Genomic DNA, 25,279 nt, shown 5'->3' on the forward strand with positions numbered 1-25,279 from the left:
ACAGTAATCCGGCTGCACAGCCTTCATGGATGAGTTCCAGCGCATGGGTTTTGTTTTACAGTCGATAATGAGCACACACACATGTAATCTCAATCGCCCTCTTCTCTGTGTGTGTGTGTGTGTGCGCGAGGGTCTGATTAGAAATATATTGATATTTCAAATCTTTTTACGCAGGTGGTGAAAAGCTGAAAGCTGGGGAAAAAAATAAGCCTTGTGTAATGATTTTGACCTTCTGGGGCTCCTTTCTGCTCTTTAAACATGGTAGCGGGTCATTGTTGACCAGCAAAGATGACACAAGGGGTTGGGCCTTTCATGGTGACATGAATCTATTTGACCGAGGTTCAGAACACAGCGGGGCGACGCTGAGACTTGATACGAGCACATTAGCAAATGGGCTCGACTTTCCTCACCCACATTTACAGCTCGACTGTAACTCTACTCATGCTGATAATTGCTTTCTCATCGTTACACTTTAAAAAAAAACAATATATTAAAAACCTCATATCCAGCGCCATATGCTCAACCCCTGGGGCAAAGTTTCTTTTACTGTCTCCTACACAGCGCCGCTCTGTTTGTGCAGCTTTTTACAACTACGGCCATTTTGCACGCCATGCCGCTTGACTTCACAGACTAGCAATTTCCCTCTTGAGTATCATGATTTAATACAAAAGCTAAAAATGACTTTATTCAAGCATCAAATGTTTGGAGATATTTTTGTCCAACCAAAATGAACTCCCGTATGATTATTATTATAGCTTCTGTGTTGATTCTCATCAATGTAGTTTCCAACAAGGAGGGAAGCCTTATTCTGTCTAAAGTAGAGGCCAACATCCCATAACCGTTGACTGGAGACCCCCCCTCCTCCCCCCTGCCATTAGCACTCTCTTCACCTCAGTGTGTCTCATTGTCCACAAGAGGTCAGACATTAACAGCCATAAATTGCGCATTTAAAATACTCATGTCTTCAAGCTGGATGCTGGATGCAGTATTTTTTTTCGTTTTCTGGCCCTGTTTTTAGTTTTATTGTTCATTTAGCGTTGCATTTCCTCAAAAAAATATATAATTCTATTGTATGCAGATAGTATTTTTAGTAACTTTTAACGTCCACTCTCATGATGGGACATCAGAAACTTGGTGTTTAAACTGCAAGACATCGCGTTTACTTGAGATGATCTGTCCATCAGATTCAGTTGTCAAAGTCTCCAGTGGAACGCTTTTGACAGCGACAGCGCTTGTCCCGCCTTCTTCTGTTTCAAGGAGGCAGGTTCATACCGTCACTCGAGCGTGCGTTTCGGACAACAAACGCGCTTTGGCCGCATCGGAAGTGCGTTCTCATGATTTCATGCGAACCCATGGACCGGATTGCAATTATATTCTGCTCCGCTCCAAAGTTGTCATGCGCAAAGAATAACTTATTTAATTTATTCTCTGTTATATTGTAGTGGTTATAACTTTTTTCTTTTCTTTTTTTTTTTATTCATCTTGGAGCATTTGCGTACTTTGCGACCGGGAATGGCCTCCGCGAGGCTTGATTACGTTGCTCCGTGGTGGACGTACTGGCTGCACAACTTCCCGCACCTCACGTTCTACTTCCAGCCGGTTGACAACACTTTCAAACCGGAGGACCCGAATTATCAGCAGGTTGGTTCACTGTTACGCTCGTTGCGCGTAAAGGCGCGCGTTTAGTTTCAAAAGGGTTTTTGGCAAACTGAGTAATCGTGGACCGCTTACTTGAAATAAGGTTGTGGGAAAAATAAACACAAACCCCTGTTGAGGTATAGAACTTTTTCTTTCTTGTCCCCGTTGTTCTGGTGTGTGGGTGCCACCCACTCAGCTGCGCCCTGTGTTTGTTCCACGGCCAACAATCAAGAATCCGCGTGCTGCAGCGCTCACATGATAACACATGACCTGCATTAGCTGGGCCATGATTCTCTCTATATCTCAGTGTATGTATTGGTACACACATTGGTATATTCAGGGCTCACATTCCATAGTATAAGAATAAGTAAAACAATCTCAAACTCTAAAAATCTAAGGAGAGGGTTGAGTTTTCCTCGTTTTTCTCCCTTCTAAGAAAGATTACAGTTTATGACTCATCATTCAAACAAGGACACTTCCAGGGAAGGGGAGGGGGGGGGGGGGGGGGCACTTTCACATGAAGGGTTAATTGTTCTAACTTTATAGATCAGATTAGTAACTTGAAATGCAGTATATTGTGTATGTATGGCGAAGCCCCTTCCAGATGTGAGTGGGGTGAACAGTCTGTGGTTTGGATGAGAAGAGTCCGCCTGATTGTAGGACTTTCCTGTCAGTTAAAGGACGGCTGTGTTCCACACTGGGATAATGTTGGTCACGATGTTCTCTCTGGTGCACCAATAAAAGTTTGGGAGAATGTGAGGAGAGACATATTTAGTATCCACAGGAAGTGCATATACTGTTGTGCTTTTTGACCAAGGCATAGGAGATGGTGTGCCAGGTGAGGGTCTTCAGTGATGTTCATTCCCAGAAGCTTGAGGCCAGAGATACACTCCACCTTACTTCCTCTGATGTAGGTTAGGGTGCAAGTGCAATCTTTACTCCACCTGAAGATCATAACAAGTTCCTGAGTCTTCTTGGTATTCACAAATTTGTTATTGTATTCATACCTCCCTATAGGCAAGCTCATTTTTCTCACTGATCAAGCCCACCACTGTGACATCATATGGAAACTGTGTGACATTCAATCCATGCTTGTGTCAGCAGTCGTAGTTGAACAGTGAGAAGATTGTAGGGCTGAGCACACAGCCCTGTGGGACACCAGTGCTCAGTAACAGAGTGGAGAAGGTTGGGGCTATGCCTAACCTGACGAAGGCCTCTTTCTGAGAAAGTTCAGTCAAGGCACTTTGTGAAGTATTGCTACCAAGGTCAGTGAATGCACCACGGGAAATAAATTGAATATGAATAGTTGTCAACATAATTTCCTATATGCATATGCATTAGACGTAACTTTTTTCTGTTTTATTCTTTGTACAATCTAGGTTGAAGTAGTAACTTGCGTTTTATCTTCAAACATTGCAAAACCAAAGAATCAAATGTGATAAAGAAAAACAAAAAAGCTTTCTCTAAATATTATTTCTAAAACTCTGGACAATCCTGCTTACTAATTATACTCATTTTGATCAAAAGTAAACTTATTTTGCCCCTATTTTCTCGATTCTCTTTAAAGAAAAAGAGAAACCTGTGAATTCTCATTAAATTAAAGAGTCCGATCTTTGTAAAAAGCTGTTACAGATACACATCAACTCTGATTCACTTTTTCATGGTTGGTGTGTAAAGATACCAAGAACAATTTAGACCCTATTTGTGATGATCCCACCATGTGGATGGTGAAAATCGAATTAGGTGGGGAAGTCAGTCAGTGAGGAGTGAAGAGCCATTTGAGCATCACAGAGACTGTTGGTTTAAGGCTGATGGGTCCTCAAAGTAACTCATGTTGCTCCTTTGTCTTTTGAAGAAAGTGTAGAGAGAGCATCTCCCAACCCACTTTCAAAGAAAGACTTTATATTGTTTAACGTAATCAGACATGCATCGCTCTTAAGCAGGCTTCCCACAAACACCTGAGAAGGAGCGAAATCCATGACCTCACGGACCACAGTTTTCCATCTCTTTTTTTTTTTTTTTCTTTCTCGCACTCGTGCATCATTTGCCTTTTTTACAGCTCTGCAGCTGGAGGAAATTGAAGTGGCTGCATGTTTAATTGCAAAATAATGGAGTGGAAAATTAGGATGGAGAGTGGTGCAGCGCAGTGCATATGAAAGGTCTGAGTTATAGTGACAGGAAATCTAACTGGAGTGGAAATCGGTGCAAAATTCTACTTTGCAGCTCTCGGCTCATTAAAAATGTTCTCGGCAAACTGTGATTAGCAAATCATTTCATTAAGGGTTTGGCCAGGTTGCCTGCTATCCTGGACAGCTGACATCACATCTGTATTTAACCTACAATATATTCTGTATAATGTTTGCCATCTTTTCCCTGTGGGGGTTACACTAACTGTTGGGCTTCATTGGTTTGTTTTTTCAACTGTCACTTCTAGGTTAGTAAATCACAGACTTGTGATTTAGTGTTTTATTATGCATTATGATTGTCTCAGGTTGACTGGCGGCTAATTTGTATTCGTTTCATTGGAAAATAAGAGCAAAATAAGACTCAGTGCTGCATATCTTAAAAATATGTATTTTATGTTATGCAAAATATTAATATCAGATTCATTCACAGTGTCATCATTGTTGAAGGAGAATAATTTGTCACAGACGTGCTTGAACGATTGCTCTGTTTTGTCAGCCAAACCCAGAGTGTCTGAAGCTATGGGCATTAAAAACTGTCTTCAAATTATTTACAAGATAAATCAAGGTCATGCTTTTCATTTGAACATCAGCTTTATAAAAATAAAAGTTGAAAGTTTTGAGTTTGCGCCCACTAAAACTAATCTCCCTATTGCGATGCATTGTGGCGGAGCCTCGGTTGATGTATTTGTGGCTCCAGTAATGCAATGTTTGAGCTGCAGTGTAAGCACAAATGGTTTGAGGTTTGCTTCACGATGCTGCACTAAAGATAAACAGATCAATTGATGTGTGTAATGCCTCAAGACGGCTTATCCAGCGGGCGGAGGGGAGGGGAGAGGGAGTGAAAGATCATGTGATATGTCTGTAAGAAAATAAAAAGGATTATGAATTGATTGTAGAAAAAATGCAAGAAATGTTCCTCCCATCTCTAAAACAAGCGATTCTATTTTGATCTGCCCCATAGCAAATGCATTTCGTGTTTCTTTACTGTGTGGTGCTTAAAGATAAAAACAAAGCAGAGCATCATGGAGGATGATTGTGCAGTATATCATGTACTTGTCCATATTTAGTCCATTTCAATGACAGTATTTCTCACTTTTTTATATCAGATTCCTCTCCATGTCCCCTCGGGCTGGACATATTTTGTACACTCACAAGGCCGAAGGAAAGCCCCTTTGTCACATGGCGCTCATCGCCGATGGCCTCGTGTAATTATTTTTCAAGGAAATAAAACCACACACGAAGCTGCCACTTTTTGGGTTGATCTGAATTTAATTAATATGAAGCTCTTTCTTCCATTCAAGCACAACCTTGTCTTTTTCCTCTCCTCTGTCCCCGCTGGCCTGCGACAGTCCCTGATATGTATGGCGTGTGCTGGCGTGGTCGGTCTAACTCTGAGTCTGCTGGTTTTGGCGATATACCTGGTCTTCCTGTGCTGCTGCTGCAAGGACGTAGACAAGGACACCAAAAGACCGGAGACATGCTGCATCACGTGGGCCGCCGTGATCACAGGCCTCCTCATGTGGTGAGTGCAAAAAGTTGAACTGTGAAAGTGCTCTTTCCTGTGTCTTTGCTGCAGCACTAAACTCATTCGCGTACGGCAGGACGAGACCTGGTGCTCCAGTTGCCTGGATCATTCAGGAAATTGAACGTTATGGTGGTTTATTTATTGATTTGCATTTAACCGCTCATCTACATTGGCAAATAATTAATGATGTCATCCGGTCATGCAGGATGAGCGAGGACATATTAAAGTAGCTTGATTGGAGAATTAGGCTCACTCTAACAAAGCATGGCATTGTCAAATGAAATTATGCTCAAATTTTAATATGAGTCAAATGACTCAGCTCTGTCTGCTGTTTGTTACCGCCGCCGAGACGGGTGGGGGGAGGTTAAGTAATCGCTGGCGTTGGTTTGTTAGTCTGTCTCTCTGTCTGTTAGCAGCATGCCTCAGAATGTTATGGACGGATCTTGATGACATTTTCAGGAAGTGTTTTGAATGTTACCAGGAACAGATGATTACATTTTGGTGATGATTCAGAAGAGATCCTGGAGTTTGGATCACTTTGAAATTTTTGTTAACATTTCTGTCAATGAAGCCTCAAAATTGTTCCTCAATATCTCGGTTGATTATTGATCAATGTTTATTGAATTTGACAGTCATGTGTGGGAGGGACCTCTATGTTACCACAATTTTATCCAGATTGGATCCAGAATTAAGTCAGTAAAAAATATGACATTTTAACATTGAAACCTCATTTATGGATTCAAACTCCATTTCATTTTTACTTTTCATGGTTGGTGTAAAAAGATACCAGGAACAATTTAGAACCTTTTGGTGATGATCCAGATCACAACGTGGACGGTGTAAAATCCGAAATAGGTGCCACCTCAGCTGACTCCTCTCGATGTGGAGGAGCAGCAGCTCTACTCTGAGTGCCTCCCTGGTGACTGAGCTTCTCACCCTGCGGAGGAAACTCATTTCAACCTCTTGTATCCGGGATCTTGTCCTTTCAGTCCTGACCCAGAGCTCATGACCAGAGGTGAGAGTAGGAATGTAGATTGAGCGGCAAATCGAGAGCATTGCGTTTGGGCTCAGCTCCTTGTTCACCACAACAGACCGATACAATGACTGCATCGCTGCAGCTGCTGCACCGATCTGTCTGTCCATCTCACGCTCCATTCTTCCCTCACTCGTGAACAAGACCCCAAGATACTTGAACTCCCCCACTCGAGGCAAAGACTCCTCACCGACCCGAAGACGGCAGACCACCTTTTTCTGTCAAGAACCATGGCCTTGGATTTGAACGTGCTGATCCTCGTCCGATTTGCTTCACGCTCTGCTGCAGACCGCCCACTACCACGCTGAAGCATCCACCCACACACACACACACACACACACACACAAGATACCAGGAGGGACGCGGTCAAATGCCTTCTCCAAATCCACAAAACACATGTGGACTGGTTGGGCGAACTCCCATGAACCCTCAAGCGTCTGAGAGTGCTCTGTAAGCCTGGCATGTTTCTCACTGGCCAGATCATTCATGAATAAATGATGAGACGTGTAAATCTCACTGACTGACTTCACTGATCCCTGATTGCTCAACTTGTTCTGTCAAAAATGCTCTACAGAAGCAGAATGCAGCGACCTTAGATTCATCCTCTGCTTTTAGAATGTCTATTACTTTCCCGTATTGACTAATAATTCTGCATCCTGTACCAAAATCTCATATTGTCGCAAGCTGAATGCTTTACCTCTGCTTTACTGCTAATTCATGCATGCATGAATACTTTCAAGCATAAACGAGCAGAAAGGAAACTTTCTCTGGCACACTGCAAACATAAATGCTGTTTAAATGCTCTTCATGTATTATTTAATGCATCAAAATGTATCGTGTCAGGAATGAGCCTCCAAAAGGTTGATGGAGTTTGGCAGAATCACCGTAATCCTGTGAAGTTTATCCGAGGGCAAATAAAATGAATTTGTTTCCTGTGTCACAGCACGTAAGGTCTTTTGCTATGTGACAGACGTGATGCTGCGTTCAAAAGCAGCTTTTGTTCTCTTGTTTCTTTCTCCATGGAAGCTTTTTCCAGCAAATTATTATTTCTGACCTCATAATAAAGCTGGAGGTGAATGACGCTTAAAAGAAACAAATATAAAGAAAGCAAATCCTGTCTAATTCCCCCCCTAAAAAGTGACAATACGGTGGTCTCGACAGAACTAAAGCATTTATCTGCTAATACTGGGCAGGATCATCCAGTCAACAAGAAGAGCTACAATCGCAGCTGGACAAAAGCACTAATAACTGCAGGGCTGCACATTTGCTCGAGTCCTATTATATTGCGTAACGTGTTACATGTCATACTCTAGTTGCTGCAGACGATCGTTACCACGGCTACAAAAACGCTTTCCTGTAGGTTAAACATCATCATGATGTCCTTTGCCATTACTGTTTCTTTGCTGTCATTAGTGGGTTGTTATTGTCACTGACATGTCGCTGGGGATGGTCGGATGCTTTAATGACGTGCTCATTATCCTGGCCGCTGTAGATCAACTGGAACACAATTAACTTGGAAGTGTGAAGCAAAATGTTTCCGTTTTCTTTGCAGAACTGAATGATGTTCATTTATTTTTTATTTTTTTTCCCAATTACGGCTATGTAGTGTCGGTTGTGAGGGTGACTGTAATTTTATTTCTTTTTTTTTGCAGGATTGTAGAAAGTTAACCTCTAGCGCCCCTCCATTATAACCAGCAGGAACTAGTTTAATGGCATCGCAGGCAGTGGTTTTCATTTTGCTTACACGGTTGCAGTTGCAAATTCATAAAGAAGCACACACAGATGCAGACACACACACACAAGTGCTAAATGCAAAAATTCAATAAGACTTCGTATCCTGTCTTTGCGCTTAACCAGCTTCCTTCAGACCCAATGCAGACGATATCTTTAACCCAGCCATGTGTCTGTCTGGATAACTGCATCGTTTTTGTTTTGTGCTTTTGCAGCACAGATGGTATTAAAAGTCCTCTGCAAATGAGTCATTGTGAGAGTACACTGGGATTTGGTTTCCTGTTTTGTATTAAGTGGGAGAAACAACCAGAAAAGCTCTCAGAGGGTTCAGACCTCCGCCAACATCGTCGCTCAAAATTCAACTCGGCTGCAAAACATTTTTAAGAGCCTTTTCTCTAACTACTTTCAGCATTCAGGCCTCTGAAAGATTGCATGGGCGCGCTTGCACACAGTGCATGGTACTTCCATTCCATTGAGTACTGTTAGGAAATCATTAATGATTGCATCATTGCTCTCGGGGCACATACCATGGTGCCACTTTGAGGACACTTGGATCTGTCTCAGGATAAAGGAAGTAGAAGCACCTAAGTCCTTGACCTTGGAGAACTAATCCTATAGTTCTGTTGAATGTGCTTATCTATTTTGTATACATTTTTTATGAATTGTCAACCCCAAAAAATATAATTTAGCTTCACACTGCCCTGATGAAGACCTTGGTGTTATATAAAAACTTAATAAGACCAGACATTTTTATCATGGCTAAATATTAGCGGCAGCGCCACGTCTTTACCCTTCCATTACTATTGGGATGCCACGGTATCTCGGGTAATTTTCCGTATCCGTATTATTTTTATGTTGAAGGGTTTAGGATCTGTGTGACTTTGTGCCTTCATGTACTCGGCCATCCGTTCCTTCCTCATCTTCATTCACCCTGTGCTTCATCTCGGTATGGCAGCAGGTCCATCTGACTGCACCCACCGTTAATTTCCTGGCATCGATTTCTCCCTCCTCTTCCCAGGAAGGAGCAACTTTCAAGTAGTCAAGGAGGTGCCCCTAATTTAGTGTCGGCCCGTTTCCCCCTTTTATTGATCACGCTTTAATAAACCTTGCGTTACCATAAAAATGTGTTGCGGCTTGCAGTTGCTTAATACACTACACCTATTTTTCTGTCCGTCACTACAGACACCCAATTTATAATGCTGCAAATATACAAACATTGCAGTTCATTCATAAGCGAAGGAAAAGCTCAAACTCTAAGTTTCCTTGTTCTGAGAGATTGTCTTCCCAGACATCAAATATATATATTTTTTCACATTAATATATATTATTATAAGCAATTTCCTACCTCTGCTCAGGAGGTCGTGTTTCCGCCTGCATCCATTGGTTGGTTTTTTATTTGACTAACTAGGATTACACAAAGCCTGCTTGACAGATTTTCCTATTAATTTTGTTGGAAGGCGTGGAATCGTTCCAGGTAAGAACCCATTAAATCCTTTGGTGCATCTGGATGAAAGACCAAATCCTTTTCATTCTCATTTACTGCCGGATCGGGGGGGGGGGGGGGTTCTTTTTTTTTCTACTACTTCACGGATGTTCTTGACACTTGGGTTAGGTTAATAATTGGACTTTGGATTAGGGTTTAATTTAATTGGTAGCAACTACTGGACCCTAGGTGTGCGCTCTGCTGAGTGCCCTTGTTGTTTGCTTATTCTGATTCTCATCCTCTTCACAGTTCGGCTGTAGGAGTGGGTTTCTATGGAAACAGCCAGACCAACGATGGGGTGTACCAGTTGACCTACTCCCTCCACAATGCCAATCACACATTGGGTGGCATCAAAAATCTGGTGAGGACAGCATGCCAAGTTCCTCTATATAATCTACAATCCCAGCATCATCATCATCCAAGGAATCACGGCCTGCCCCCCCCCCCCCCCCCCGCTTATCAAATATTAGCCACGGTGTAAGACATGACTTTCAATGCTAACACTTTTTGTTCTGAAATCATGATTAATGTCTGGTGGACACCAGAGCCCATCTTCTCTTAATGGGTTGTTTGTCTGTCTCAAGGGGACACTTCCCAGCAGGGGGGTTCTATATCCGCTTTATGTTACAGAGACTGAATTGCCCCCCTAGGGATTTGTGAAATGGGATCCTTTCTGTAAAAGTCCTGACCTGCATTCAGGGACGTTGTTTGGGAGGCTTAGAATGGGAAGGAGAGCAAGAGAGTCAGAAAAGGAAGCAGTAATCACAATGAGGAAGAAGGGGATTAACTCCCATCTGCAGCGCATTAATGGTTGTTAAGCCTCTCCTCTCGCCATCTTTCTCAGTCTTATTATCTGTACTGTATATGTGTGTGTGTGTGTGTGTGTGTGTGTGTGTGTCAGTGCCACATTATCGTACAGACATTTCACTAGTGTGGACACAAACAGATGTGTGATTTTTTTGTTTGTTTGTTTGCACTGGATGTAACTGAGGAGAAAACAGATTAAGATTTAATCCATTCGTAGCTCACACATTGTTTGGGTCGCGATGGATGAAGGGATACGATATACTAATGTACATTCACGGCCCTGCATTAAATCCTACAGTCGTGAAACTGATGAGGTTCAGGTTTGTTTTAAATGGTGTTTTGATTTAACTTGATTGCCATTCTGGAACTATTTCATCTACCCTTGTTCATATTAAATGCAGAGGTCATCATATCTTAATTTGGCCATGCATTTCAGTCAACAAATCTTGAATGCAATTAAAACACTCATGAAGAAGATGGCAGGATATATGCTGTTTCAAGGAATCTGGAAAAAAAGGGGTGGGGGTGAGGGAGGGGTGTGTGTATGTTTCAGTACAGCATTTTCCTGTGATGGATAGAGGCGTTGAGATTGATTTAGTATTGATTATTTCATCTTCTTGCTAGCAACACTCACCACTGTATCAGGATGCAATGCTGCGGCTGTAGGAGGTTTTATCACTTGGGAAGGAGCATAATATAATTACAAATCCGGTGACTCCGTTGGCCATCTTCCCCTAAAGCTAAGGCTGCACCAAGTCTGTTTAGTCTCGTGATTGAGAGAAGAACTTTATCCACTCAACCTTATTATTGGTTTACTATTGGCCCTCCTCTTCTTTATATTAAATTGGACCGAAAGCGGTCACTTTGCTAGTTTCCTGTACTGCATGTCTCACACTGGGTTGTTTTGTCTTGCAAGGTTAGGAACAAGACCAAATAAATATTGAGTTTCAAAAAATTTACCTTCAGTTTTCAAAATTCCTGCTACAAATGTGGAACCATGCTTACCTTTTTATACTCCCCTGAAAGCTGTGTTGTGTTTCTTGAAAAGTTGGACTTCATTCCATTCATTAAACATCAGTCGGGTAAATGCATCTCCTCATTGCCCTGTAATCTAAATGTTCACCATTGGATGCCGTCAGACATTGTTTTATTGCCACAGCTCATACAGTAAATCATATATATAAAATCACTGAAGGTCAAACTGGCCAGTGTGTTTACATTTTTCTCTGCACTCAAAGCCCTGCTACTAAAATCAGTCCGTCTCAATTGACAGGCTTGTCTGATATGTAAAGGCCTTCTTGTGACCCTTGTGAATGAATGCAATCTTTCAATGGATTGCACAGAGCAGCTGCAGCTGATACTGTAGATCCCATTTCTTGCACTCAAGCATATAGGGTTGCAGATGAGATTTGGCAAGAGCTCTGAGACATGAGGAAGATGGAGGTGGGGAGTGGGAGCACTTTACTGGTGATCTCATAGCCCCTCTCTCTCTCTCTCCCCATCCTCTGGGAGTGTTGGAGTGGAGGATGGGCCTGCGTCTTTGACCGATCTCCACATGGATCTCTGTCTAGTTTGAGAGTGTTTGAAAAGTGACAGAGCCGAGAAGAGAGAGATCTTTAACTTCTCTGGTGGGTCGAGGTTTCATAGCGTGGGAAAGTGCAGTCCTGAAAGAAGGAAATCGAGACGGCTTGCAATCTGCTTCGGCTCTGGAAATATAAAGCACAATCTGATCCGAATGAATGCAGCATCCTTATTAGTTTAATATTAAATATAGTGTTGTAGCCGTGCCATTATTTCTCCAATTTTAATTGTTGGAAATTTTAAGAAATCCCGGAGACTTAGATAAGCTTAACCCCCCCCCCCCCCCCTCGATTGCTCAAAGACTGATGTGTTCTCATGTTTGTTTAATCAGTACAAGATGCCAGGTCGTCTGGGAACTAGTGGCTTCAGTACTCAAATCTAACTCGGTTGCAATCCAGAGAGATACGTGATAATAATTCCTGGTTGTTTATTGTTGAAGATTGTCTGCAAAAATCAGAAATCCTTTGAAGTTTAGCCTCTCTAATGAGCTCAAACACAGGTTGTGGTGGTGGTAGTGGTGGTGACTGATGACTCTGCAAAGACTGATGAGATGAGTAAATAAGTGTGTCTGCCACGGATGCAACGCGTTGCTATTGGATAAATGCAATCGGCATTTGACAGCAACAGACAATGATGGCGGGAAAGTCTGAGAACATGGCTGGGGCGTGACTTACAGGATGGGAATGGAAATAAGCTACGGTCTGTGTGCAAACAGAGTCTTCCTGTCATAACAATTGTTGGAGCTTCACTTTACAAAAGGACCTTTTTTTCCAAGCTGCATAATATCATGTTTCCCCAACTATTAACTCCCTGAAATCTTGCCTGAGATTCAATGTTTATTCCTGTTTTTGAAAGACCTTATTGTTGCACTGGCGGTGGGTTTGAAGTGCACATTTTCATTTTAATGGCAAGTTTACTCTTTCTCTATATTTGCAGAGCGGATTGGATTTACACCCCTTTCTAAAATATCTGTAGAAGTGGGTCAAGCCATTTTGCCTGTGATTGTCAGCGAAACGGGGCTACGGTACAGAAGTGATTCACTCCTGTCAGCATCCAGCTAAAATTGAGTCGTTTAAAGCTTTGTTGATGCCGTGAAAGCGCGTGTGTGGTTTATTTTTTTGCTGTGTCACGTTTTTGCTTGAACAGAAAAGTAAACTATGTTGACTTTTCTTTGCTGCGCCTCCTCTGACTCTGTTCTGACATTGTTCACCTCCAAAGAAAGACAGATGAGCAAAGACTTTATTTCCTCGTTTCTTTCACGTCCTTGTATCTTTTTCAATCTTCTTTTAAGAAGCATCGGATTTGTATAAATGTCATTTTTGCTCCTACACTTCCTTCGGACCCTGTTTTCTCATTGATTTCTCCTCGCCGTATCCGGGACGCGGGGGACCTTACCTTTTTCTCTTTCGTGTAATATTGTAGGTTGCAGGATCACTGGGAAATGTGGAAACTGGACTCAAGCAGAACCTGCAACGACTGGATGAAATCTTTGCTGCGAGGCCAGACTACCTGCAGACTCTTCGCTTCATTCAAGTGACAGTCAACAGTGTCATCCGCGAGCTGATGGCTCTGCCAGATATCAATAAAGCCAATGTTGACTTGTCGGCCGTCGCTGACCAGACGGCCTTCGTTGAGTATTACAGGTAGGTGGAGCCTGAGTTTCCACCTCTCTTGTAGGGTTGACTCCACAATCTCCAGTCGCAAAGTGAATGGTTCACAGAGAACTTACAATGTTAAATGGTTTCCATTTGTCCATGAGCATGCACATTACAAATAATGACCTGCAGGAGCATCAAGTGGCGGCTTTATATAAAAAAACACAAAAACATCTGCACGACTCTGCAGTTAGCTTGCATAAGTTCCCATTATTTTTTTTTCTGCGCTTCATTTCAAACCGGCAAGTGTTTCTGACTTCTGGCGTGACGGAGCAGAGATAACCTCCATTGCTGTCTGGCGGCATCTGATTGGCTGTGATTGTCTTGTTCTGAACATGCTGCACAGAATTTGCTTTACAAACGTCAGCCATGCCAGACACAGACCAGCAGGGATTTTATTGATCTCCCTTGAGGAACACAGACCGGAAAATATATTGTTCCTAATTGCTAAATAAATGAAAGCTTAAATTGAGCTTATTGCCCACTGTGCAGTTTCAGCTGTAATGTTTATTACTCTCACAGAACGTTATGCGTGGCAGAGTGGCAATTAGACCATGAATGATCTCCTTACCTGCAGACCATTGCTCACATTGATTGCAGTTGTTATTTTGACATGGTTCTTGCTTTGAGATGTATGTTCCTTTAAAAAAAAAAAAAAGATATGTGAGAAATCATTGGAAACTGAAATTCAATAAGCAGAGAGAGAGAGATGGCGCGTGGGTGGAGGGGGGGGGGGGAGCGTAACACATGCATTGCATTAAATCAGAGGCTGGATACCAATTTATGAGCCTCTAATGGCTTCTGCTCCAAACTGTGAGTGTAATTTGATGGCTTCGGTAAATTTATTTTTTTACTTTTGCGCACATAAAACTTGGCGCCACTGCTGCGCTGTCAAGTTTCACATTTGCAATCTGTTCATTACCATACGGTAAGATTAATGTGGAAGAAATTGGAAGGAGAGGCCGACGCCAGGCCGATTTTAGAGGGGAGCCGTCTTCAGAAGGATTGCCTTCGTACACAGTTCAGACTTGAACCTAATCAGAGATCGGGGCTTGTGTCGGCGTGTTTATGAGGAAGTTCATCAAACTAATATCATTACATTTATCCCATAACTCCTGGCTGTACCAGTTATTTTCAAAAAAAAAAAACACATTGTCAAATGGGAATCTCAGTGTATTCCTCCATGTGATTTCAGTGAGAAACATCCTGCATGCTAAAAGATGCTTGCATATTTCATTGTGACCCGATACCTCTAAATATGTGCAACACAGGCCCATTTCATTGTGTGCACGATATTTCACTTTTGCCGTGCACACAGTTGAAGATAATGTTGGCCTCAAAAGTTGCCCAAATTGACACATCTATGTAAGGATGTGCAGCGAGCTGATTAAAAGCGCAGTTTATTGCTATGTTTACTTGCTCTGCGGATCATCTCTCAGCATCTACGCTAACTTGTTGTTGTTGTAGTTGGCCCCTGGTTATATAAAAGATAGGCAGTCAAAGATAATGTCCTCTGCAGTTCCGTATCCAGTCTGTTCGCCATTTTCACGGAGGATTTCAGAGTTCCTCTATGAGAGATTTATTGAAAACCTTCACCTTTAAGGTTTAACACCGGTTTTACATCATGAGTTTTGCCGCTTGGAGACGGGAAACTGACAACGCAAGAGGGCGATTGATTCATGATTCACGACCTGAAAGTCTCCCCGCTCGCTCAGAAAATCTGTTTTACATTAGCAAGCGGGCGCCCATAAAATGATTAAACAAAAACATCTGCACGACTCTGCAGTTAGCTTGCATAAGTTCCCATCATTTTTTTTTCTGCACTTTATTTCGAACCAGCAAGTGCTTCTGACCGATCTATGCTCCGTGACGGAGCATAGATAACCTGCATTGCTGTCTGGCGGCGTCTGATTGGCTGTGATGATACCGGATCCTCTTTAGGGGGACAGATGCCACCTTCCTGTACCAATCTCCTGGGTGTTGATTGGATTTCATCTAACCCTCATCCCGGTTTTCCTCAGATACGTGAACCTTATCCACTCCCTAATCTACTTCCTATTTCATCCCTTGTTTTTGTTTTGAGGGGAAATCCGTCTGTAGTCTCTGGCGGCGTTTCTCCCCAGTCGCATGCTGGTCTGCAGATTATTTTGACATTCCATTAGCGTACCTCCAGACTACTTCACACACCATGCGTGATTGACATTCTCTTGTGGTGCACAGATTTAGTGCAAAGCTGCAGATGCGCCGCAGCAAGCATCACTGTGGAGCATCTAAACGTGCGCTAGAGTGTGAACTGTTCTCTGTGAATGCGAACAGAGGCGCAACACTTCAGGAGCTTAACTAAAGAGTTAGTCAAGAGCATTCGCACATCTTTGGAGCATCAGAAAAATCGCACACGCATTCCCTTAAATGTTCAGGCACAGTCCGACCATATGTCTTTCCTGTGAAGGGGAGCTTGAAAAATTAATGCCTATGGATTTGTTGCTTTGAATTATTAAGCCAACAGTCTGGAAATTGCCTGAAACAGACGGGGTCCAACCAGGAGAGCGGGGGGGATGCTGATGTGCACGGACCTCACGCGCTCGGTCACAAACAAATGTCGGGCCGGCACTTCCTGAGGCTGCTGCGTGCCGTCTGCACGTGGAAGCGGTCAATCAGGGCTGTTGGACTGACACTTAATTTTCCTGTCTCAAAGATGGCTGACCTGTTTGTTGCTGCTGATCCTGGATCTGCTGATCTGCTTGGCCATGTGCCTGGGGATGGCCAAGCAGCCCCGATGGCTGCTCATCACGTAGGTACTCTGGAACCCTGGAGTGTGTTCTGTGAGCCTGTTGACTTCTCGTCGCTTCAGCCTCTCTGGCACCGTACGAGTCTCTCCATTAACAGCAGCGACGGTGGGATTACATTTATGGATAGCCCCTCAGACTGACTCAGCCCTGTTTCCTCTCCTCCATTGATGTATCTTGTATTTCAATATACAATTAAGAGCAACCGTTTTGTCATGTACTCACACTTAGTCAACGCAGCCAATCGGTTTGATGAATGTATTTTCTTTTATTGCCAAATTAGTTTAAAAAATCTACTGAAGTTTTTCTTCTACATAGAGTAATGCAAAAAAAAAGGAGAAAATCGATTCCAAAGCTCTAAAACAGGTCAAGAGCTGAATGGAGGAATCTTTAACCCTGCGAGGTGCAGCAAGTAATTTAAATGTCTGACGGGCAAATCCACAAGTTTAGACTTCCCCATCCCATTGGCCCAATTTAGTGCAGCCTATGCGCGAGCGCTAGCGGATGGTACTCGGGATCACTCTTCACGTCCCTCTGATGGATCCCTCTAATGCCTATCGATCACTCTGCTCGTTTAACTAATTATTAAGTGCTCTCGGGATGCTTTGTTGGTGCTTTCAAGAGGGTCTGAGCAGTGAGCTTGAGAACAGCGCTTTGCAACCCTTCCTGCATCCATCAGGGGAAGCTTTTCTCATTTTGCGGCACATTTTCTGGCTTCCGCCAACAACTGCTAAAAAAACATTCTGATTAATCATAAGGGTGAGGTTGTTTTAATTTTAATTTCTATAATTCACGTTCGCAGATTTCAGCATCGATACAAATATAAGAGGAAGTCACCAAAGCAAAGCTTATGGCAGTTTATGACTGACTGTGATGTTAGACATTAATTGACAACTTACACCAACGACAGAGGTAAAGTGGCATCAGTTAAACGGTCGATGGTGGAATTTATGCCGCGGTCTTGTGGAGCCCTCTTTTGAACTGCTTCATTCCAACATAACTCTGAACAGAATAAATCTTTTTTTGCTGCAAGTCCAGAGCCAATGAGTGCATTCGGCAAGAAGTCATAAGTTAATTTATCTGTATATTACTCCCTGAAAATGTGATTCTCGGCTGGATTGTCCCCAATCTGCGAGGCAGGAGAACAAAACGCAAGTTGGGTCTGTGTCTTCCAGCGCAAGGAGAGTCATTTCCAACTGAACACTGAATGGAATAAATCAAATTAACGAGGTGAAAAGGGGGGCTGTGGAATATCGGAACGAAGACAAACTTATTCATCTTCTCTTTGTGCGTCTTTGTATCTCTCCCTCTCTCTTTCTCTCCATTCTTCATTTTGCCTCAGGGTCATGGCGTTTGTAGTGCTGTCTCTGATCCTGAGCTGGGCCTCCCTGGGAGCGGGCGCCGCTGTAGCCGTGGTGAGAAAACACTTTCACTTCTTAAAAAAAGAAAAAAAGAGATTTCTTAAAATCTTTTTTTGTGTGTGTGCGTGCGTGTTTAAATTGGAGCCTCTGACACTCTGACAGCAAAACCATTTCTGACATGTGGGTGGGTGGCGACCGTTCTTCTATTTAGCTTCCCAGCTTGTGCAATTGCCTCCTTAAGGTCTTGTGGTCAATAAGCATGTGTTGTTGGACATGTCCTTGTTAGAGAGTGTCTGTACGTGGCTGTTTGGTTCACAGCCGCTGCCTTTCCTCTAGTCAGTCATGCAGTAAACCTGATTGCAAGTCCCCGGCCTTTTTGGCTATTCAAGCCGTCGCCCCACCATCGTAAACAAAGTTGTATGGAGCATTAATTACTAGCTCTGTTTTCTTCGAAAACTCTTCTTTGGTTGTGCTCGGCTTTATTCCCCTTTCCTTATGTCCCTCTCCTTTCTGACAGATAATTCTCTCTTCCCGTCTGTGCAGCATGTGCTCAGAACATCTGGCCTTAATGGCTCATGCATAAGGAATAATATTTGGGGTACAAAAAGCAACCCCATCCTTCATTTTCGCAATCTTCTTGCCTCTATCTTGTCTCTATCCCCCCCCACCCCCGCCCCCCTTGCTGATTATTCCATCTGGGGATAATCTCATGGGGTATTACATCTGGACGGCTGTTTCAAAAGAGAGGAAGCTGATTTCATCCTGAAATTCACTCCATGTTTGCATTTTTGGGGATTTTAATTGAATTTAGAGCTTCTCTGCTGTCTTAAAGTAAGATTACAAAACTGGGCGATGCTAAGCTACAAGCATTGTTAGTAGAACACAAATCTGCTTTAAGATTCTCTGTGGTGGCTTGTATCCAGCCTCCACCTCTGTCAGACTGTGATGCCACAAAGGAGCTGGGCAGGTATGTGAGAAATGTTTGTATGAAGATAGTAGTTGAAACTGCACAGTAAATAAACACGTTGATGGGAAGGCAGACGATTTTGCTGTCCTAAAGCTCTCTCAGAAATGTGCCCTTTAGTACATCGTTGATGAGAGGATGCATGAACAAGTAGTTACCGCTAGCGTAATGAGGCAGCGATCAAGAATAACAGACGGGATGTCATGTGATCGACTTGAGCAATATGTAGAAATCTGCCTTTTTGATTGGAGCTGTCCTCCAGAAATGCAGCAGATGCAAGACTTAATCAGGAATAAATAATGGAATGCTTTGATCTTAGAGCTGTAAGATTATCCCATCGGTTAATAATGCACGTGTGTCAGAGATTATAAAAAAAAAAGATTTTTAACTATTGCTGTCTTCTCACGGTCTGATGGAGGTTATGTGCACAGAAGCTTTATGACATTCATGGTAAATATAGCTTGTTTGCTACATTTCATACATTTTTACATTGCAGCAGTGGTTTTGTTTGTGTGTGTGCGCGCGTGCACTACATTGCACTCATCTTCAGCCATCGTATGAAGGCTTTTGTACTTTTGAGAACTCATCGATAAGTGTCCATTAATTTCCTCCACTAAAACTGCACCAAAAGACATGTCATTGACTCAAAACGTGTGCACTATGAGTATGAATAGTGCACACGTTTGGTTTTGCATTGATGCAGAGTTACAGCATCTTGGCTTTATTTTTTATTTTTTTCCTTTTCAACAGGGCACCAGTGACTTCTGCGTGTCTCCAGACAAGTTCATTGTAAACCAAACCAAGGATTTCCTCAGTGCAGGTAATTTATCTATGCCAGCAGAATAGCACAGATACCGGCTCTCTGTCTCTGAATTCTAGGATGCGATGCTAACCTCCCATACTCCATGTTTCTCCCCCCCCCTTCCAGATGTTGCACACTATTACTTGTTCTGCAGTCCAAATCTGCCCAACCCCTTCCAGCAGGTAATGACAAAATTGAGTCACGAAAGAGAAAGCGATTTTCATTAATTTTTTTACCTCATCTGATGCCAGGCACATCGCATCAAAAATATTTTAACTGTATATTTACAAATCAAATTATGCTGACACATTTTGGTTGGGGTGGGGGGGTTATTGCTTTCAATTAGCTGTGCATAATTTGTGCCTTTTGGGTATTGTCATTATCAGTATGTACATGTCCAATTTTAATTACAGAGATGACACAGCTGTTACACAACCTCTCCAAAAACCCACACAAAGTGAAAGACGATCAATAATCCCAGCACACATTTTCAAGGTCAGCCGAGTTAGACATATCGTGCTGTATAATAAGCACATGAGTTCCAAGTGTGGCGTCTGAGCTGTAATGGGTTTGGAAGAATATTTTACAAGAGGTGTGAGACGGTCAAGGTCACCTCAGTTCAGTTCAGTTCAGTTCAGTTCAGAGCTTTATTGTCCCACAAGGGGAAATTTGCTTTGCAGCAGAGGTCACAACAACAACAACAATGCCACAGGACGACATGGAACATGTAAAGTAAAACAACAATAAAAACAACCTTAAAAAAAAGATAAATAAATCTGTCCTATCTCTGGGATGGAGGCCCTAATGAATAAAGTGCTGCTTAGCAGTGCAGACAAGTGAAGGTTAGTGCAGGTTAAGAACATTTATTGCACTTGGGACAAATGAAAATTTAAATTTATTGCTCTTTATCCTGGGGAGCTTGTATCTCCGCCCAGAGCGTAGGAGAGCAAACTCCTCCAAGAGAGGGTGATCCGAGGTGGACAGAATCGACCGTGCCTTCCGCAACACCTGCCGGTCAAAGATTTCAGCCAGGGAATGCTGCTGTGAGCCAATGATTTTACTCGCTACCTTCACAATGCTGGACAAACTGTACACAGGACGTTACTCTGTGTACCAGAGGAAAGCATCAGGTTCATGCTTGTGAACAGTTTCGCGATGATTCAAATGGCCTCTTCTGTTGTAACGCAGGAGTTGGCCAACTTTTTCTGTCCTACTCCTGCTGCATCATAGCAGTAATGGGAGCAATGAGGGGGAAACAAAGGATTCAAATAGTATTTTAGCCAAATATAGGTCAGTAATAATGTTTTTATGATGATAAACCATTCCTAATTAACGCTGGAGATCGTCGCCTCCTGCAGAGTGCCCCCTTACCCATAAAGAATCTTTTATTTCTCAAACAATGCGCCACCTTCACACCTATTTAGCACATCAACATTTGATGGCACCGTGAAATTTAAGCACGTGAGATTTGACTGTGCAGTTTTACAGTATTTATAGAATTTCAGTTTGTTTTTTTCATCTGTGTGACACGCATTGAAATTATTCACGCATGACAAATCCTTGAACAATAATTCCGAAAGCCCACATTGCTTAGTTATTGTGGATTGCGATCCATTTAGGGATTAAAACCATGCCTGTTAAGTAGGTAAGGATGATGGTTTTGTTTTTTTTCTCTGATGGCCTACTTGATATGAATATTAATGTTTTGTTTAAGCTTGAAATTGGGCTGTGGGTGTGGGAGGAGGGAGCGACTGGTGAGCGAGACGTGTGCCGTCGAAGGTATAATCTGGACATATCTGTCTGGAGAGAAGTGTGTCCTCCTGTTAAGCACATTAAAAAGCCTTATTTAACAGCAATTTACTTGTTGGTGTACTGCTCCCAAACAATGCTCTCCTTAATATGATCCCCTCATTATCTGTGGGGTGTGTGTGTGTGTGTGTGTGTGTGATGATGGTGGTGGATGATTGTGTTTTTACAGCCCCTGACCGTCTGCCAGCACTCTTTGACCACCATGCAAACCCAGATTCAGCACTTTCTGCAGTTCTCCATCCCTTTCTTCCCCACTGCAGAGGTAAGTGGCCTTACTGGATGGGCTACTTCACCCGGCTGTGCAGAACGCATGCATCATTCTCTCCGCTTTCTCCTGCCTTGTTGTACAGAGAGACCTTTTGGGGATCCAGCGACTGTTGAACTCCACTCAGTTCAGCGTGCACCAGCTAACGGCCTTGCTCGATTGCCGCGCACTGCACAAGGTGGGACCTTGTTTCTTGTGTCATGTAATCCATCTGTACCTGCCATACGGGTTTCCCATCGCTACCTCAAGTTCTGCCTTAAGCTTTCCTTTTGTATGTTTGGGTTTCTGTAAATAAAGCGAGAGGCCCTGCTGCTGCCGTTGGCCTTTCTGGCTGCTCGTAATGTGACCTCTGATTTAGGCTTTCAGCTCAGTAGAGCCTTCATCTGATGATTGGGTGCTGTGGGCTGCATGTTGGCGTGTCATTTTATAAAAGCAAAAGCATACACCAAGACAGATGGTGGGATTCTATGGGTCACATCGGATTTTATGTGTGTGTGTATCATGCCAGGAAGATTGACTTTCTATTTAACATGAAGCATGAAGTGTGTTCATGCACTTTGTGCACCCGCAACCATGAAAATATGAGTGTGATCAGAGTTTGTAAGTCAACTTTATGAATAATCGGACAATTAAAAGTGTTTTGCGTTGGGAAAAGACTGCTGTTTCTACACCGTGCTAGTCTTACTGTGTGCCCGTTCGCCTAGGACTACCTGGATGCCCTAATGGGCGTGTGCTACGATGGCGTCGAAGGCCTCCTCTACCTCTCGTTGTTTTCTCTGCTGGCTGCTTGTGCGCTCTCCACGATGCTGTGTATCATTTTCAGAGTGTGGACGCTAATGGACAGCAGGTCAGCACCAACCAACCTCCTGATTCAATTCCGTACTCCCTCCACTGCTGGCCTGTAAAATGTTAATGCAAACCCTCCCTCCATTTCTGCCTTTGTGTACATGTGATGCGTGTCCCCAGAGACACAGAGTATGACGACATAGATGAGGAGGACCCTTTCAATCCCCAAGCACGGCGGATAGCCTACAACCCCAGAAGGCCCAACATCCACAGTTTCTATAGCTATACCAGCAGCCTTGGCAGCCAGGCCAGCCCTCCTCCAATTTCACAATCGGCTTCTAATGTCGCTCCACCTCCAGAATACATGTAAGATCAAATTGAGGGTGGCAGTAAACTGGTATATGTGTGGTTAATCTCTTACCCCCCCCCCCCCTTTCTGCTTCAGGAATCAGGCCATGCTGTTTGGAGAGAGTCCTCGATATGAGAATGTGCCACTGATAGGGGGAGGATCGCCACCGCCCTCGGTGCGTTGGACCTATGGGGCTCTTGTGTCCCTTGTTTGATGGGGACGATGGTCTCAATGACCTCATGACTGCTGCAACAGAAATCATGCATAGTGGTACCATGATCATGACAATACACACACAAAGCCTGTTAACACATGCTTAGAGTAGTGAGGTTGCCGTTCAAGTGATGGTAGACTGCCCTCTTCTGGCCAGTGATGGAAGTTCAATCACCTTGTTTTTTGCTCTGCCTTGGCTTTTGCTTGTAATCATTTTTAAAATAATGGCTAAGTCTAGCAAATAAAATGAGATGAAATTGGAGATAACCCTGGTAATTCTACAGTTGGGGTTAAGGTTTCATTTAAGTGAGGTTTGATTGATCTGATTCCAAGTAAGTTGCTGTGTAAATGTAAATAAATACAGGATGCAAATATTTGGAAAAGAGCCAAATGTTCTTGAGACCGAGTGCCAATATTAAAATAAGTTATACATTTTTACATGCCATACCAAAATCTTTTGAATTGAGCTTGCTAATTGAGTTCTGTCAGTGTGGCTGACTCGGTGCTTGAACTGAATCTGCAGAATACCAAAGACTTTAAACACTTTTAAAATGAAAGACACACACGGAGAGAGAGAACAAGAGAGTGGGTTATTAATTGTACTTCTAGTCTACTTATGTGAAATGCATATTTAAAGTGGAAACAGGCAACTGGATGCTCTAATACCAAAATGACTGTGAATGCCGTAGATTGTAAACATCAAAACACACAGTTAACAAAATTCTTTTTTTTAACTTGCTGATGTTAACTTATTTTGCCTACATCTTTTGCAGAGTAGTTTCCACACTTCTTCCACCATCACTATGGGATAGCAGCTGGGGGGGGGAAACAAATCCTTTCCTGTTTTAGTGCACAATAGCAAATATGCTTCCTTTGTGCAGTAAACCAAGCAAGAACAATCCTGCTTGGTTTACTGGCAGAGAGAAAAGCACGGCAAAAGGGAACAATACAAACACAAATCGAGTCAGTTTGTATGGTTTTTAATGTGCAATCAATATTTAATCATTAATTAAATATTGAGCTAAACAGTTTTCTGTTTCCACTGACACAGGCAATGCCTTGTTTGATTGTGTAACCTTAGTCAATTTATTCTGGGTTTTTGTGTATTTTCTGTGAAACAATTGCACATCTGCAGTTTACACGACTGTTTAATATGAGCCCCTCAATGATGCATGATGCATGATCTGCTGAATATTAACCAGTTTTTCTTTATTTTCATTTATCACTCAGACTTTTAGACACTAAGTTTTCTGGGATCTAACCGCTTCCTGATCTCATTTTCATCCCTCTCCATCCAATGCGTTTGTGAGCCTCCCGCTCTAACGATGCTTTACACAAAATGTTTTAAACAGTACTCCAAATGCCCCCTGAAAGCTCCGTACAGTCCCTCAGTCCTCTGTGACATCCCGGCACTGTTTTATCCTCGGTGTTGCATGTGAGTGTAAATTATTGTGACCCTCCTGCTCCCTGCTCCAGTAGATTTCCACCCCCAGATGCCCCTTGCCTCCTAATTAAAAAGCAGATCATACAATAGAAACACTCCCAAAATTCAATTTACACACAATTTTAAAGTTAATTTGGAATTATACAGATGTGCTGAATTGTGTTTTTTCCTTGCAGTATTCACCCGGGATGAAGACCACCTATCTCTCTATGACTGATGCCCAGATCAGACACTTTGCAACTGACTATCAGGTGTAAACCTGCTGCCTACAGCATCCTTTTCAGAGAAACAGTCTGAGACCCCCCCTCATGGTCCATGCCAAGGAGGCTGTCTTCATGGCATAATCCAGTTTGTGGGAGCTGCCACCTGCTGTCCCAATCCGAGGCATGAAAGCGAGCCCACGTGAGAGAATTACCTCAATAATACGCTAACGCGGCGTTCTGAAGGCACTGCGTGTTCCAGACAGAGATGGCTTCCGCAGGTTCGCCTTGACACTGCTGTGACGTCTGGAACTGACTGGATCAAGGATGTTTCTTTTTGCTTTTTCCTATATCCTGGTGTCCTGTGTGGATGTGATCATCATTACGGACCATAATTCTATGTAACGTGAGATGATTGAATGTGACTTGCAGCTCTTCCATTGTGGATTTTGATTTTTTTTTCTCTCTCTCTCTCTTCCAAAAAATCTCTACACTTTGGCGGTTATATAATTCTATCCTATTTTATGGCTTTTTGCCTTTTTGTACATGAAATTGATCCCCAACCACCACCTTTTCTGAATAACAACAAAAGGATCTAATGACTGCTGTACTATATATTGCCGTCTTGCTGCAAACAGCCAAAGATGCCACTATGGAGTTT

The 25,279-nt window shown here is 42.9% G+C and overlaps 1 protein-coding gene across 1 annotated transcript; it reads left to right on the forward strand.

Moving 5' to 3' along the window:
- Window positions 1-1,512: 1,512 nt before the first annotated feature.
- Window positions 1,513-24,675, forward strand: ttyh2l (tweety homolog 2, like). The gene is made up of 14 exons (XM_068750127.1): window positions 1,513-1,641; window positions 5,174-5,346; window positions 9,846-9,957; window positions 13,407-13,627; window positions 16,335-16,430; window positions 17,768-17,840; window positions 19,501-19,570; window positions 19,679-19,734; window positions 21,531-21,623; window positions 21,712-21,804; window positions 22,331-22,473; window positions 22,593-22,778; window positions 22,858-22,936; window positions 24,595-24,675. Exons 1-14 carry the CDS (start codon window positions 1,513-1,515, stop codon window positions 24,673-24,675), a joined length of 1,605 nt encoding a protein of 534 aa, XP_068606228.1.
- The last annotated feature ends 604 nt before the right edge of the window (window positions 24,676-25,279 follow it).

This window comes from Brachionichthys hirsutus, chromosome 16, assembly GCF_040956055.1.
Source record: "Brachionichthys hirsutus isolate HB-005 chromosome 16, CSIRO-AGI_Bhir_v1, whole genome shotgun sequence".
Classification (NCBI taxonomy): domain Eukaryota; kingdom Metazoa; phylum Chordata; class Actinopteri; order Lophiiformes; family Brachionichthyidae; genus Brachionichthys; species Brachionichthys hirsutus.

Bases quoted from the DNA above. Each gene is read 5' to 3' on its own strand.
- ttyh2l (XM_068750127.1), top strand. From the start codon at position 1,513: ATGGCCTCCGCGAGGCTTGATTACGTTGCTCCGTGGTGGACGTACTGG. The intron at 13,628-16,334 runs GTAGGTGGAGCC...CCTGTCTCAAAG, and splicing joins GCCTTCGTTGAGTATTACAG to ATGGCTGACCTGTTTGTTGC. The intron at 19,735-21,530 runs GTAATGACAAAA...GTGTTTTTACAG, and splicing joins TGCCCAACCCCTTCCAGCAG to CCCCTGACCGTCTGCCAGCA.